The sequence below is a fragment of the Amia ocellicauda genome, chromosome 4 (assembly GCF_036373705.1).
Source record: "Amia ocellicauda isolate fAmiCal2 chromosome 4, fAmiCal2.hap1, whole genome shotgun sequence".
NCBI classification, from domain to species: Eukaryota; Metazoa; Chordata; class Actinopteri; order Amiiformes; family Amiidae; genus Amia; species Amia ocellicauda.
Genome location: NC_089853.1, coordinates 10,137,487 through 10,153,042, shown reverse-complemented (window position 1 = coordinate 10,153,042; position 15,556 = coordinate 10,137,487). Strand labels below are relative to the sequence as shown.

The window sequence follows — 15,556 nt, the reverse complement described above, 5'->3', positions numbered from 1 at the left end:
TTGGTTAACAGGATGTTAATACCAAATCAAGCCTTTTTAAAATGAACTCTGACAGATCCTTGAGTTGAAACATATATGAACACCCGGTGACCCACTTTTCCAACTTACGGCAAACCGAGGGCGAGCGCCAGTCCACGCTGATCCCCTGCTGGCAGCAGCGATGTGCATACGCTGACACACTGGTGCAGAAGCACTCACAGTCCCCCCCGCGGCTGCAGCCACATGTGTCCACCAGGCAGTTCATATAGAACCAGGTAACATCCACCTGTGGCACAACACACATGGATACTGGACAGTTTAGTAAGGTGTCAGAATGGTTGTAAGTAACACATGGAAAAATATACCTGAGTTTGAGCAGTAGAATTATTTTGAATTTTTTTTATATATTTTATTGTTTATATTTATGTTTGCCCTAAACCATTTTTGGGTAGATTGAAGGAACATCAGGGGAAGTGGGGGCAAGGAGGAAAAAAACTATGCTTTTGTTATTGGTTGGTGATGAAAGATACACAGTATGTCACTACGCAGGATTGTGTGGCAGTGGGGATGCAGATAAAATGAGAATGCACACAAATCACATGAGTTTAAATGTTCTCTTTACGGCAAGTTAGTGTGTGTGTTTAGGAGCCAGGCCGAGAAGATGGCATTACATTGACTAATCCTCTTCCTAAGCCCTCGGTTCAGCTGAGGCTTGGGACGCAAGTCAGATGGGTTTCGCTGGCCTCTGCTCAAATGTGTGCCCTCCTGAAGAAACCAACACCCCTGACAGCTGAACCAGCAGGGCAAAATGCTTCACCCCCCCACAATACACACACCCGCCCACCATCACTATGTAGCTGGGTGGTCTCCTGGCTCAGGAAGTGCAAGAGAAAAAAAATACATTGGATCTGCTGTGAAGTCAGTGTCCACAATTAAGTGGCTAATTAGTAAATCCCCATATATAATCCAGTGGTATACAGAACTCCTCAAGCATAATATCCACCAAGAACAGCAGCTATGAGAGGGTGCTGGGATTACATTTTGTGGTGTCAGGACAGGAAAAAGACAGTTGGGGTCAAAACACTGGTGACCCTTTAGAGGTCCACAAGACATGCTAAAGAGAGCTCAACATTGAAGAGGGCTTTGAATGGTGGATTGCAGCGTCCTGCTGAGGCGAAGGGGAGAGGGTTGAGACCTGTTACCAATTTTAACCTTGTAAACATGAAGAAGGAATTACATTCACTTCTGTAGCACTTACAGGCATTTAGAAAGCAAATATAGAAATAAATACTGACCTACGATGATGATGATGATATTAGCTTTTTGACAGATAATTCAAAATTAAGATGAAGTCTGTGCTTTTACATTGTTTAAAATGTAAATGATTTTAAGCGGGTGCAAGATAGCTGCAAGCATGTACAATTTCACACAACGGTTTCTAGATATTTTTTTGTAATGAAATAGTGATAGTACTCACCACTGGGTGGCAGACTTGGAAGACTTCACTGAGCAATATCCCACATTCCCTCTTGGCGAAGGGCTCTCGGAGAGGATTGAGGCTGCAGGGGTTTCTGACATCTGGGCTGTTCACACACTGGTGGAAAAGAGCATAACACTGAGAAAAGTCTCAACAACACACTGTCACTCTCTTCAGACAACTGGCACATGCTTCCACATGCCTTAGGTGCTAATGTTGAAATCAAGACAAGACACTTACATTCGCTCAGTAGCACCTTATTTGGATACATTTCCCTACATTCACATAGTAATGACTTAAAATAAAGGTGTGTCAATGTCAGTGAGGCTCTCTGTTAGCTGTTTCTCAGAGTCAGACTGCAAGTTAGGCAGAGCTTTCCTGCTATGATGTCCATTGAAGCTTATATTGAGCACCAGCTTTTACCTCTGATGCGGTCCAGCTGTTGCCAAACTCCTGTGGGGTTGCAGACTCGATGTTCTCAGGAGTTCTCATTTCATTGACTGTCTTCATGTCAAAGTTTCCACACAGACCTGTCAGTTTGCCCTTAAAGAGCAAGATGTGTATCATCAGATGGTTGTAATTAGATCCAAAATGTGAAGACGAGAAATCAAATGATAAGGACAGTGTATAAATGTATACTTTCTATTTTACTATACATTTTGTTCTACTTCTTTTTTTATTGTGTGTGATGTTTTAACTTTTCCATCTGTTCTATAACATGTTATATAACATGCATGTTAATTATATATTCAATATAGATTTTACATTTATGAGCTATGGGAAGTTGGGAGTAAGGGCAGTATGTATGCTTATATTCTTCTTCAATATGGTTACCAAAGCACTTATAAATTATATTAATTGGAAAATCATGTACAATGCAATCAACTGAACCCAAAATGTAGTCTTAGTCAGGAGTCAAGCATTTACAGCCTTCATGAAATCAGGCCCCTTGTGTCGTAAAAGTGCAGTGGAAAAATTTGGTGATCTTTGATTCCAGTATCATCCAAACGGACTACAGAATACTTGCATTGATTGTGTTGCATTAGATTAAGAAAGTGATCACAAACACACACACATGAAGGACTCCTGCTTTCCTTTACAGCGGTTCTCTCTCACCTGCCAACGTGGGCCAGCCTGAATGTGAATGGTTGTTTTTTTGTCCCAAAGAACAGTAATGTCTTCATCAGGGATATGCAAAATAGTGTAGTAGCCAGCTTGCCATATGAATATATTTTGCTTCTTGTCGATCAGACTTGAAGGGTTCTGTATAGTACACAAGATACACAGAGGTGAGTCTTTAAAAATCAGCCACTGTACTTTACAAATGCCCCATGCATTCCCTTTTTCCATGTGATTTAAGAATCTGGTTTCTTTCTATACATTTGCTACCAGATGAACAATCAACACAATAAGCAGGTTTAAACTAAAAAAATAATAATTTTGCCCTATATACATTGTACAAGGGATTTAAATTGAAAAACAATTCATATGTCTGTATGGCTCAATGGCATTCTTCAAAATAAAGAAGAGTGTTTAAAGTGCAACTTACTGGCTTTCCACTGTCATTGTCAAACACAATGAAAGACTTTCCGATGTTGAGTAATAACGACTTTCTGCAAATTACTCCATTGTCATAGCAATCCACATTTTCTGCTGTCACACTCATAGTTAAGTCTTTACTACTCTGTTGGAAAGCAGAAAATAACCAAGGATTGATACAAAAGCAGTCACGCAACCTAATACACACAGTGTGCAATGGAATGACATCTTGAAATTGAGCTTTCTCTGATCTTCAAAGGTATGGGGTTGTAAATATGATATAATGCAATAGTGCTGCACACCGCAGGTAACTGAGAATTTATAACAAAATGGAGGGATCAAGGCAGTTGAAAATCTGCCACACATCAAGACATCTTTTCTTGTATTAACAATACTTTCATTGACAATGAATTCTTCTTAATAGAATAGCAAATCCTTACAGATCAAGTTAAATGCAATTATTATTGTCGCTGGGGGGTGGGGGGTGCAAAAGGTCAAGATGTGCTTAATTACTCTTTAGTGTAAGACATTTGGGATGTGACGGATAGAGAGGATTTTTCTGTGATACTTACCTTCACTAAATAGACCTTACAGGCTCCAACATAATCAAAAAGCAGTCCATCGAATGTCCTATAGTGGCGGTCCCCGTAAGCTGTGCACATTGATGGGCAGGGGTGGAAGACGCATTGAAATGATCCGTGCTGGCAAACACTAAAAGGCGCATTATTATTCTTCAAACCTTTGCCAGTATTATCTGACAGAGAAGCCCAGTTTTAACCAATTAATGCAAGAACTCCTGTCATTTTAATGGATCTGCAAAGAACCTCTTTTATGGCTAGGAAGCAATTATCCACAGAAGTGTCGGGGCGATTGCCAAAAGTTGAATCACCACTTCATACATCATTAAGCTGTCAAGCTTATCTTTTCTTGCTACTGGTGCATGCATCTCTAAGATGAATGGGGGGAAGAAAGAAAAAAATGCTCTTCGCTTTGACTGTGCTCACTATGAAATCATTTATCCCAGGAGCAAAAGTCAAGTCCCTAAAATTACAGACAATAATACAAGACTGACTCTATTAATCATGTGAGACTAGAAACCTTTTCCCCCTCCAGACAAGAATGGTATCGGAAAGATCAAGTGAGTGGGTTGACTCTCCAGACAAAGTAGTCTCGTCAGTTCAGGGAAGGAGTGAATTTCTAAAATTAGTAGTGCTGTGAGACATTCTTCTGTCAGTCCAAGAATATCCAGGCAATAGATGAGAAAAATATTAATGTATTTAAACCTTCTTAAATTGATGTAGTCTGCAGTCTTAACCTCTGTGGAAAACTATACCATATTTGAGTGATTACATTATTTACTTTTTTGGAGCCTTGGAAACTGACAGGAATCTTGTATAACCAATTCTTGAAAATGTGTGTGTGGAAGGGTAGGATATCAATTTATATTTACTATATCCAAACCCTGAAAGCACAGCATGTAAAAATCGACACTATACATTTGCTTATGGACTTCTGTGTAAATCAAACAATGTGGGTATAACAAACCCCTTTTCTGCCTATAAACATTTATTTCCATTAGGCTCTGTGAACTGGAATGATAACTTTCTAGGTCTGGTAAATTCCAGTTCTGTACATGCTGCTAATGATAAAGTATATAAGCTTACCAGCTGTGACAGGGAGACGTGACTCTGTCCCCGGGATAATATTCTTTTCCTTTCCACAGGCACGGGCAAGCAGCCGGCTCAAAACACTCCTCTCCATGTTTCAAAAGCCTGGCAATGAAGCACAAACCAATCAGATAACACGATGGGTTCACAGGAACTCCAACTGAAGCTTAGGCAATTATCAACAAAGGTACAAATTCAGCTTTCTGTGCTATAAATGGTCAAGATTGACACCACAACTACCATTATTTAACAATATAATTGTGGTGACCACCATAATGGTTACTGATGTGTTGCACATTAACCTAGTGTTGTCATTTGTAGCACTTCTGTAAACAATCAGTAGTGGTTTACAAATTGCAAAGGTTTACTATCCCGTTTGTTCAGTACATAAAATAATGAGAATTGCCAGTGTACTTGCTGATGTTCTTGTAGAATATTCAATATTTTCAATAATGACGTACTGTTATACTAGATTTTGTAGAATTGTAAATTGTGAATAACTTAAACCTTATTTGCCTGAAAGCTTTATCAGTATGGATTTTACTGTAATGCCAAACACATGTTCTGTTTTAAGAAGTTCCTCCTGGCAATTCCACTAAACTAACTTTGAGAAATGTAAACCAGATACATTTTGATAAAGGTCTGTCTTTGCCGTTTGTTGTTGACTCGAATAAATCAGAATACAGACATAGTTTCAAGAAATTCCCAAAACTGAACATATGTAAATGACAAAGGACTTTGTGTCACAAGTGGTGCAAACGCAAAGTAAGGAGCAGCTAAATATGGGAAGAAATGAAGGAGGAATCAAATACATGAGAAAAAGTAACCTGCAAAAGAAATGGCCTTTGTTTAATTTTTCAATTTTGTTTCCACACTGTTAAAGACATTTCAGATAAGAATCTTGTAATATTCAGGAGTGAAATATTCCCACTGCAGTGTTCACAGACAATAAAGCGACACATTCACAGGCCTCAGAACAAACCGAGGGTTCATCTGCGTAATGTTACACCGCAGATAAAGGGGTGTTAACAGGTCTCTTTATGTGGGGGCCAGGAAAACATATCAGTTACTGCGATCAAAGAATCTATAACAATTAATCCTTTAGCCTCTGTGGGCTGTTTATAAATAACACTCCATTAAGATCTTTCTATATTTTAATTAAAATTCTGTTTAGTGTGGCAACAAAAAAAAGACAACCTATAGTTTAACAGATAGTAGCAGCATCATCTATTTTTGTACAGGCAAGAGTCACTGAGGAACATGTGACACTGTGCCATCTTCTCCTGTACATAAACATGCTAAAAATTGAATTAATGGATCCAGTTGTATGAGACTCAATGATTTAAAGTATTGACAACTAATACTTGGTTCATTGAGTCTTAAGCAACTGAATCCATTAATGTGATTTTCAGTTGAAGACAAAGTTATACTTGATTATATGTAACTCTTAAGCAGGTGATCTATCAAAGTCCAATAGAAGTTGAGAAATGTATGATGTGAAAATATATATAAATATCTATACAGCAATCCAGAAGTACACTGTTGTTTTTAATAACCAGTAGAAAGAGTACCAAGCAGCCTTGCTAATAAAAGAGCAGTAAGAAAAGCAGGTGTTCATCTACTTGAAGGTGTGATTATGAAAACTTAGTGTAGTTTCAGTCAATCCCCAGCGCAGCTACTTAGCCTTCGTTGATCATCTTTTTAGAGGCAGCTGTTAAAATATAAACAAGGACTTAGCTAGAGTTTCATTACTCTATAAACTAAATGCATTAAAACAGCTTTCTGGAAGTGATTTAATAAACCAAATGGAAAATACCTTCTTGCTACAAAGAGAACACTTTACTGCATATGGGGCACTATGCCATAACTATAAATTAATTTTGTCTAAAAGTGACTCATTTAATTTCATGGTTGGAGAGCTTTTAAATGAGGAGTAAAATCCAGCCCACGTCTTTATTTGAAATCTTTTGTTTTTGCCAGTTCATAATTGTCTGAGGAATGTTACAACGTATGAGTGACGAATATTACTGGCATTTGCAAGAAGTTCAATGTGTAATAGGTTGTGCCATACTACAAACTAGAAAGAAAGAAAAAGAAAAATACATTTCAGGCTGAATGTCTGCTCCACATTTGTAGTAATGATTATTCAGGATGTGATTTGCAATGAATATTAAATAATAATAATAATAATAATAATAATAATAATAATAATAATAATAATAATAACATGATTTTAAGCAGGGCTTTTAAATAATTGGTATTTCTACAGAAATTAATCCTCTACCTAATAATTACCCTACCATGTTTATTTATTGGTTTATTTTCTGCCTTACAAAACTTTTATTTTGATACTATGATTTAGTTTGTTAATATTTTCTTGGTTATACGCTTTTTGCATTTATTATAGACAGAACTAAACATATGTAACGCTATTCATGTAAATCCTGTTGTTGTTGACTTTGAGCATTGTTTAATTGGTAAAGGATGTTTGCACTTCCCTACAGTTCCTGTTTTTAATGGTTTGTAATCGTCTAGCCTTCATAAATCGGTCTTTGTTCTGGCATTGTGATGTTACTTGATAGTGAGGTTTATATGCTATTGAAAGTAGTGGGTATATTACATGTCACATATACAGTAAGTACATCAATTAAACCTCTAAGGAAGTGTGCCATTAAAGAAGGCACAAAATGCCAAATGCTTATATAGGATGGATACATTTCCAGAAAGAAAAAACAACCCAACTGCCAGTATCTTTTTATAAATCTGCCTACATCAATAATAATACAAATGCCTGACTTGCATTACCCGCATTATATTTCCTCTTTCCAGCTCTCCTTATTGAAATTTAAATCTACAGAGGCCACTACCTCTGTCAGAAAAATGGAAAATCGTAATCAGTGTACAGTCTTATCAGTACTAGAAGCTTTTCAGCTATTTGATCCAAACTCCAGGATTAAGTTTCCTGTACAAATCAGAGATAAATGACTCAGTTCCGCCTTCTTATATACATCTATCTCATCATGCAATTTATACATCTTTATATCCTATATGTTGTGTCTCTGGAGTGTATGACCAAAAGGAATGCAATTATCAATTCCTTACATGAACTGCACACCTTTTTCTGTACCTGAAATTAAAAGGTGATGATTTTCTATTTAAAAAAAAAAAGTTGGGGGAATTCTTTTAAGCAGCTTAGCAGTCACCTGATCCCATAGGCCACCTGTTTATTGCATAAATAAGAAAAGCGGCAATTTATAGAAAGAAGAAAAAGCAAACGTAATAACCCTGGATGAGTTACACAAGTTCATTACCATCGGAATGCTTTGCTAACAAGAACAGTTTTATGCCAGCATTTCTCAACAGGAAAGTAGAAACAAATCCACATTATTCTGTTACTTGAGGGGAAAAGAGAGAGAGAGCAAGAAAGAGGTAGATACTTTTGCATGCTAACTGCAGAAAAGGAATATAGTAATAAACTAATTTCTAAGATTACATGACTTTCAGAAGGAAAAAGCTTTAATACATTCTTTACTGCTTACCATCAATGACATCTGCCCTCTACCATTTCTTAACTTCAAAAGTACACTCAATTTAACTCCAAATCTAAAATAACTCATTACAGATTTTGCATGGTTACTATTAAAACAATAGTTTACAAATGAAGAGTGGTGAAAAGAGTAAGCTTTTATTTAATAACTTTTTAAGTTAGACACAAATCTGTGTTTTACAGCATCTGAGGAAATTCTAAAACAAGGGAAACTCTCCCTGTAATGCAGTCCTTTTAGACCAGATCTTCTGAAATAATATCCACCCAGAACCTAAGATCAGATGTTTTACCAGAAATAAGCTAACTGTGTCAAAATAGGCAGTGCAATCCTGTCCTCCTGGCTGTTCTGCTGTTTTGTACATTATGTGGTTTGTGTGTGTGTCAGTTTGACTAATCTGTGTGGGTTACATCCTGTGAGGGTTGCAAACACGAACAGAAATGAATGATAAAATAAAAGCATAAATAGAGCACTAAAGCTATGGAAAATGGTTCTGTTAATCTGATTGAAAAGGACCATAACAATGTATCCCATTGTTTAAAAAAACAATATAATAACTTTAAACTTTCTGTCAGCACTCGCAAAATGATACAAATGAGGCAAGTATTGACCAATGTCCTTGAGCCCAATGTCTTCTGAGAAAGCAACTAAAATGTGTGTCTGATGGGGAAAAAAATTGCCACTTGAACATTTTTCATTATAAATAGAAAACCTTTAACTACAGGCCTCAGTGTTTACATTTTTTCTGCTCTCCACTTTGAAGCATACTCTCAGCTTTATTTAATGTACTGTGTACTATTAAATTGCCAGAGGCACACATTCTATAGCTTCAAAATTAATTTGAGCTATGAATCACCAGTTTTTCCCCCTCCATCTTCCACTGTGAGTTCATTATTGATGTATTGAAAATACAGTAGACTACACACAAGAGATTAAAACATGAAAGTCTTGTGTGTAATTTCATTAGATGTTGGCCCAAGCACAAGTGATTATTTTTTTACATTATACAAGTTACCATATAAACATTGAATGATGGTTAGGTATTTCTAATAAAGTAATTAAACGTGTGTGTATATATACAGTACACCGATCAGCCATAACATTACGACCACTGACAGGTGAAGTGAATAACATTGATAATCTCGTTATCATGGCACCTGTCAGTGGGTGGGATATATTAGGCAGCAAGTGAACATTTTGACCTCAAAGTTGATGTGTTAGAAGCAGGAAAAATAGGCAAGCATAAGGATCTGAGCGACTTTGAGAAGGGCCAAATTGTGGTGGCTAGACGACTGGATCAGAGCATCTCCAAAACTGCAGCTCTTGTGGGGTGTTCCCGGTCTGCAGTGGTCAGTACCTATCAAAAGTGGTCCAAGGAAGGGAAAGCAGTGAACCGGCGACAGGGTCATGGGCGACCAAGGCTCATTGATGCACATGGGGAGTGAAGGCCCGTGTGGTCCGATCCAACAGACGAGCTACTGTAGCTCAAATTGCTGAAAAAGTTAATGCTGGTTCTGATAGAAAGGTGTCAGAACACACAGTGCATCACAGTTTGTTGCGTATGGGGCTGCGTAGCTGCAGACCAGTCAGGGTGCCCATGCTGACCCCTGTCCACTGCCGAAAGCACCTACAATGGGCAAGTGAGCATCAGAACTGGACCACTGAGCAATGGAAGAAGGTGGCCTGGTCTAATGAATCACAAGTTCAAGCTGTTGACTTGGCCTCCAAATTCCCCAGATCTCAATTTAATCGAGCATCTGTGGGATGTGCTGGACAAACAAGTCCGATCCATGGAGGCCCCACCTCGCAACTTACAGGACTTAAAGGATCTGCTGCTGTCTTGGTGCCAGATACCACAGCACACCTTCAGAGGTCTAGTGGAGTCCATGCCTTGACGGGTCAGGGCTGTTTTGGCGGCAAAAGGGGGACCTACACAATATTAGGCAGGTGGTCATAATGTTATGACTGATTGGTATATATATATATATATATATATATATATATATATATATATATTTTTTTTTTATTATTATTATTATTATTTTTTTTGTACGCTTGGTCAAAGAAGGGAATACTTATATTAAATATTAAATTATATTTATATTAAATGCTAGTATCTTTTGTAGGTTTCTGAGTTGCAGAATGTATTCCTTTTCTGACGAGGACTGAATGATGTTCAAGTCGCACCTAGAAGCAATTCCAATTGTAATTCATGCACACCATCAAAGCACGGCTAATATGTTGCCAAATGGTCTGGTTCATGAAACCATCAACATTTACAATGTAACAGTAACAAATGTAAAAGCATATGTTCTGAAATTTACCTTTGCTTCTTAGTATTGCATTGTTAGACTACATTACATATATCCAGACTGCACTTATACCACCAGCTGAATTAGGTTTCAATTACTGGTAGATGTTATTCCCCTGCTCCTGCCAGAGGTTAGTGCTCATGATCCTGTGCTCTGGTAGTGCTCTAGATAACATCCCACTCAGTACCCAACGGCTAGTGTGCCATGCTCTGTTTCCAATGATGCCGGGTCTGGAGATTACCACTTGATGCAACTCTGTAGGCCATAGTTAAATTTGAGACTCATGATCTGGCAACAGGTAGAGCCATGTCAACAACAACAAACTAGGTTGTAAACTGAAATTAACAAAAGCAACCCCCTTTTTTTACTTTTCTTCATATACGGATTCAGAACTGATGCTAGCATCCACTTGAATGGGTTCTCCTCAGCTTCTATGATAATGTGTTGGGTATCATGTTTGATATGATAACTTACGTTGCTCCTAAATTATTCAAGGTAGGAGGCCTGAAGGTCTGTTGCCCATGGGTTGGTGCTTGTCTCGCCATTTATATTTTTGAAGAACCCGAATACTGCGGGAGCTCAGAGTCAGCCCTCAATGCCACTGTTTATCATATGAGCAGAGTGCCATGGCTTCCAACTTATCAATACTCTCATCTCCTTGTCTCCTTCTGCTGCATAAGGGCCCTTTGTACCCAAATTTACTCCAAACTAGATGCCAAACTATCAAGTTGCAGAATTTATTAAACACTCATGACAGGATTTGTTTGCAGTGTGCCTTCTCTTCCATTCTGGTCAAGGTTAGCGAGTCTGTGGTTGTTCCATTTCCATTTAAAAGGTTGGAAGAGTCAAAATGGCAAGAGTTCATACATGGCAGCTGCCCATCGTGCTCCTTGTTTTCATTTCTACCATAGGTTTCAGCAACCTAGACTTCAGTAGCAAAGCCCATCTATGTGAGCGATAGTACTTAACGTTCTGATCATTTGCTGGGTCAGTCTCTTCCTTCTGCATTTACTAGAGATCTGCTAATTTTAGTAAAGATTTCTGCTATCTGCCATGGGGTTAATATGTATACTTGGGCAGCAGTATGGGGTGGTGGGTAAGTCCATGGACTGGTAACCAGAGAGTTGTGGGGGTGAAAAGGGTCAATGGTAAGCTAAAATAAATAATTGGTTACCATGTGTCATTACCAAGTCAAACTGTAAAAAAGGTTAATTATATAAAATTATCTTTCATTAAATACAATTTTTTAAATGAAGTTTTACATATAAAATATATATTACATGCAGACAAAAAGAACTGTAAATCAGAAGATCAGCTGAACTATTACACTGTCCATTACAAGTTACAGTGTAAACTGCTTCTGTAATTATGAGAAAATGGGGACTTTATTTAGTGCCAATATTTCAGTACTAAGTTAATGGAAAAGCTCCTAGTTGTCACACTTTGCAAAGATTCTAAAACTATATTTATGTTAAATTTGAATATTATCCCATTTATTCACAACATAAGAAGAGATAGGTTGCCATATTTAATGCCCATGCAATTTGTTATCTGTATCTGTAACTCTCCCAGTTTACTAAAATGCTGTCCTTTGGGAATGCAAAAATAATTCTCTATAACAGGTCAGGTTCCCTGGCTGTTTTCCCAAACAAAAGCAATTCTGTCTGGGTGAACTAAAGAGAGGGGGAAATCCTGACATTAAAAAGCAAAGAGCAATGAGCTTCCGTCAATTCCATTACTTCATTTAGCGCTGATTTTATTCTAGAGGACAAAATCTTGCATTCACTTGCAAGATTTGACATGCCAAGGAAAACTGTTTAATGTTTAATTTCAGAACCCTTTCAGTAGTGAGTGTAGATCCTATTGCTGTCATGTAAATGAGTATTATAAATCATTTACAATGAGTAGAAGGTACAAAATAAATGTTATATATTCTGAACAAAGAATAACTACCCTTCATGTTTTAGAATTGACTGAGGGTAGATTTAGAAGATGACGAAAAAAATTGTACATTTAATTTTAGCCAAAAAGTGACAACTTTTATTTAGTTACTTACTTTGAATGTTCTGTAGTACCATTTATTAACAAAACATCAGTTACCATGATCAGTTGGAAAACTCTTTGTGGTAAACTGAAATCCAAGACTTTCTATTTGAGGAGCACAAAAGGCCAAGACAGTGAACTACATTTTGTGGGCATAGAGAAGCACAGTGCCCCAGTGACACGAAACACGGCAGGGAGGTTCGTTGACTTTCAAAGTGTGGAAGTTTCAAATAGGTACCATACAAGACAAATGTCACTGATTTCCAAAGTGAGAGGGGCGGGGGGGAGGATGGGAAAGGATAAGCCATGCTTGCTTGGACATTATTCCTACATTTCCTCACAAGATTAGCCAATGTGACTACCTTCCCAGACGAGTGCTGTTCATGGGTCGCTGGTGCTTGAACTGACAGCCTCTCCTTTCAATGAGCACACATCAATGCTCTCACTATACTCTCCATCTCCGCCCCAAAGTGGACCTGAACCCGCTTTGATCTTCCCTCTTGCCCAGTGAGAGAAACACCTGCTCTCCCTCAAGAACAGACTCAACCTGGGAGAGAGGTGTTTCTTTTTTTTTGTCTGGGGAGGGTGGAGGGGCTATAGCCTGCCAGAAAGCGAAGCCTTTTCACTTCATGGGCAAAATATTCTACTGGATTCAAAATTAAATTATATTGTCTTAGGAAACCCCTTTTTCCACCCCCTGTTTTTCTGCTATGCTAGGGTTGTTTTTTGTAGAACATAGTTTTACTCCAGCAGCCCAGAGCAACACAGACACAAAGATAACACATATAAACACATTTGCTTGTTGTATTTCCAGCTGTAACATGATACAGATGAAACAGCAGATTCAGTGGGGTTTCTTAGCTATAGTAGTGGATCCATCCCTTCCCCCTTTTAACATGTCCCAGAAATCTCCTTCCTTTTCCTTTTCACAAACTCACACCACAACTGTGAAGAAACCTGCATGTAAGTACACAGACATGCTTTGAAATTTCCAACATATGATGGGAACCTGTCTCCAAGCAGAACCACTGTTTCCAACTATTACACACTTCAATCAGAATAGAGCACAGGGGAAGTTAGCAGAACTGTGAAAAAGTAGCAGAGAGCTAGACCTACAGGATTATCTATTAACTGATCTGCCTGGCAAGAAATTAAAGCAAATTTATCTTGCACGACACAAAATTAGATTACAGTTGTCCCTTGGAATCAATCCGCAAGGAAAATAACACTAGTTTTGTGTTTCTCATTTATTTGTTTACCAATGTTTTAAATTATTGCACTGCTGTAATTAACCTTCGTGGAAGTCATTGCTGACAATGCCGACTCACCAAATTTAACTCCATAAATGCCAATGATAAAAATCGACGATCTCAATCTAATTATGAACCCACAATTGTAGAGAACTGTGACACTTTGCTCTGGCTTCAGAAAGCATAACACATCTTCACAACAAAAGTGAAAGGCGACAGACATTAATCAAAAATTAGTGAGTACCACTGCAATACTGAACCAACAGTGGTGCACTAAAAATACATTTGAATCATGCATTTCATGGAGGCCAGCAGCCTCTCCATAGGAATATCAAATCAAGACAGGGCTACCAACTAGAGGTAGGTTGTAGACACCTGGCCTACTTACCCAGGGGGGCAGACACAGCCTGACACACATGGTTCGTGTCCGGAGCAGGTGAGGTTCAGCAGGTGGCTTTCACAGGTCTGCTCACATGCTGCTCCATTCCTCCATGCCGTACTGTCTGGAGAGTCACTGCATTTCATGTACAGCTGGTCCGGAGGGCAGGTCATCTCTGATAAACAAGATCAAATCACAGTATGTCACTTTTCCTGAAGTGGCTGTCTGGATAGGCAAGCGAAGTGAGACTTCAGTTGTGTTTTGGGTTGGGGATTTTTTTACGCCATGTTTGATTGACAAGGTTTACAGCTACCCACTATTTAAACAAAAACACGCATAATACCAAATAATGAAAAGGGTCCAATGTATATAAAAAATACTACTTTAGAAAGGTGTTATAGAAGGCAATCTGTTCCGCCCCTGCCCTGGAGTAGCCTTGTCTCTGGTGTATATAATTCCAGGTGCGCTCCTGCTTACTTAATCTGAATAATTAACACTTAGTTAATCTTTGCTCCTGCTTATAATTCAGTAATTTGCATCATTAGACCTTTCATAATTGTGTTATGATGTTTTAATTGTTGGAGATTTTTCTGATTTTGTACAAATAACTTAATAAGAAATTGCCAGCTGTTTTAAAAAAATAGCACATTCATTTTGTTTAACCAGTTATAAATCAAATTGACTTCATAACTTTTGTAGTGATTGATATCAGTTTGACATTGATTAAATCAAACTTACCAATGCTAGGGCTTTGGGGACTCATTCTGCCATCTTTGCAAACCCTGTAATGGTTATGATATTGTGTTAGTATAGCGAGCAAGGTGACATTTCAGTTTTATTAGCACAGTATTACAGAATCAAAAGGAAGACCTTACTGTATCCCCGAAGATGTCACTATAATGTCTCCGGGTGCATATTCAGCTCCAAGGAAAGTACAGGGACACTCATTTCTGCAAAGGTTATAAAAAATAAAAATGTAAGTAACTTTTTATTTTTGTAACCTAAGAAACTTTTGTTTTTCTTTACTTTTTATCACTAGAATGATTCACTCTGAAATGTCACTTACTGTATTATTTTCATGACATTTAATTTAATTATAATGAGTATTCATTTGGTTTTCTACTCATGCAATCTTAATACACTTTGAAGCAGTGAAAATCTGTCATGTTGATGGGTACAACTATTGGTACCACATTTGTGTCTCTTTACTGTTGTCGTCCATGCTTTTTTAAATTTTAAATCTCTGTCTGATTTAATATGACATAAGTTGAAATTGTGTCAGCACTAAACCCTTTTCTCTGAAAATAGAGGGATTTTGTAACACATCGCACATTGCAACACATCAGAGTCTGTCTTACAAATTCT

General features: G+C 37.8%; 1 protein-coding gene across 1 annotated transcript in view; it reads right to left on the bottom strand.

Annotated features, from left to right (window-relative positions):
• Positions 1-15,556, bottom strand: part of otog (otogelin) — a 46,047-nt gene that overhangs the window by 22,122 nt on the left and 8,369 nt on the right. Inside the window, exons 9-18 of the mRNA XM_066700957.1 lie at positions 15,067-15,141; positions 14,930-14,973; positions 14,201-14,366; positions 4,660-4,767; positions 3,568-3,706; positions 3,006-3,140; positions 2,573-2,719; positions 1,880-1,999; positions 1,457-1,573; positions 109-265 (exon numbers count right to left, since the gene is read on the bottom strand). Coding sequence (XP_066557054.1) covers positions 109-265; positions 1,457-1,573; positions 1,880-1,999; positions 2,573-2,719; positions 3,006-3,140; positions 3,568-3,706; positions 4,660-4,767; positions 14,201-14,366; positions 14,930-14,973; positions 15,067-15,141 — 1,208 coding nt within the window. The remainder of the gene's footprint in view (positions 1-108; positions 266-1,456; positions 1,574-1,879; positions 2,000-2,572; positions 2,720-3,005; positions 3,141-3,567; positions 3,707-4,659; positions 4,768-14,200; positions 14,367-14,929; positions 14,974-15,066; positions 15,142-15,556) is intronic.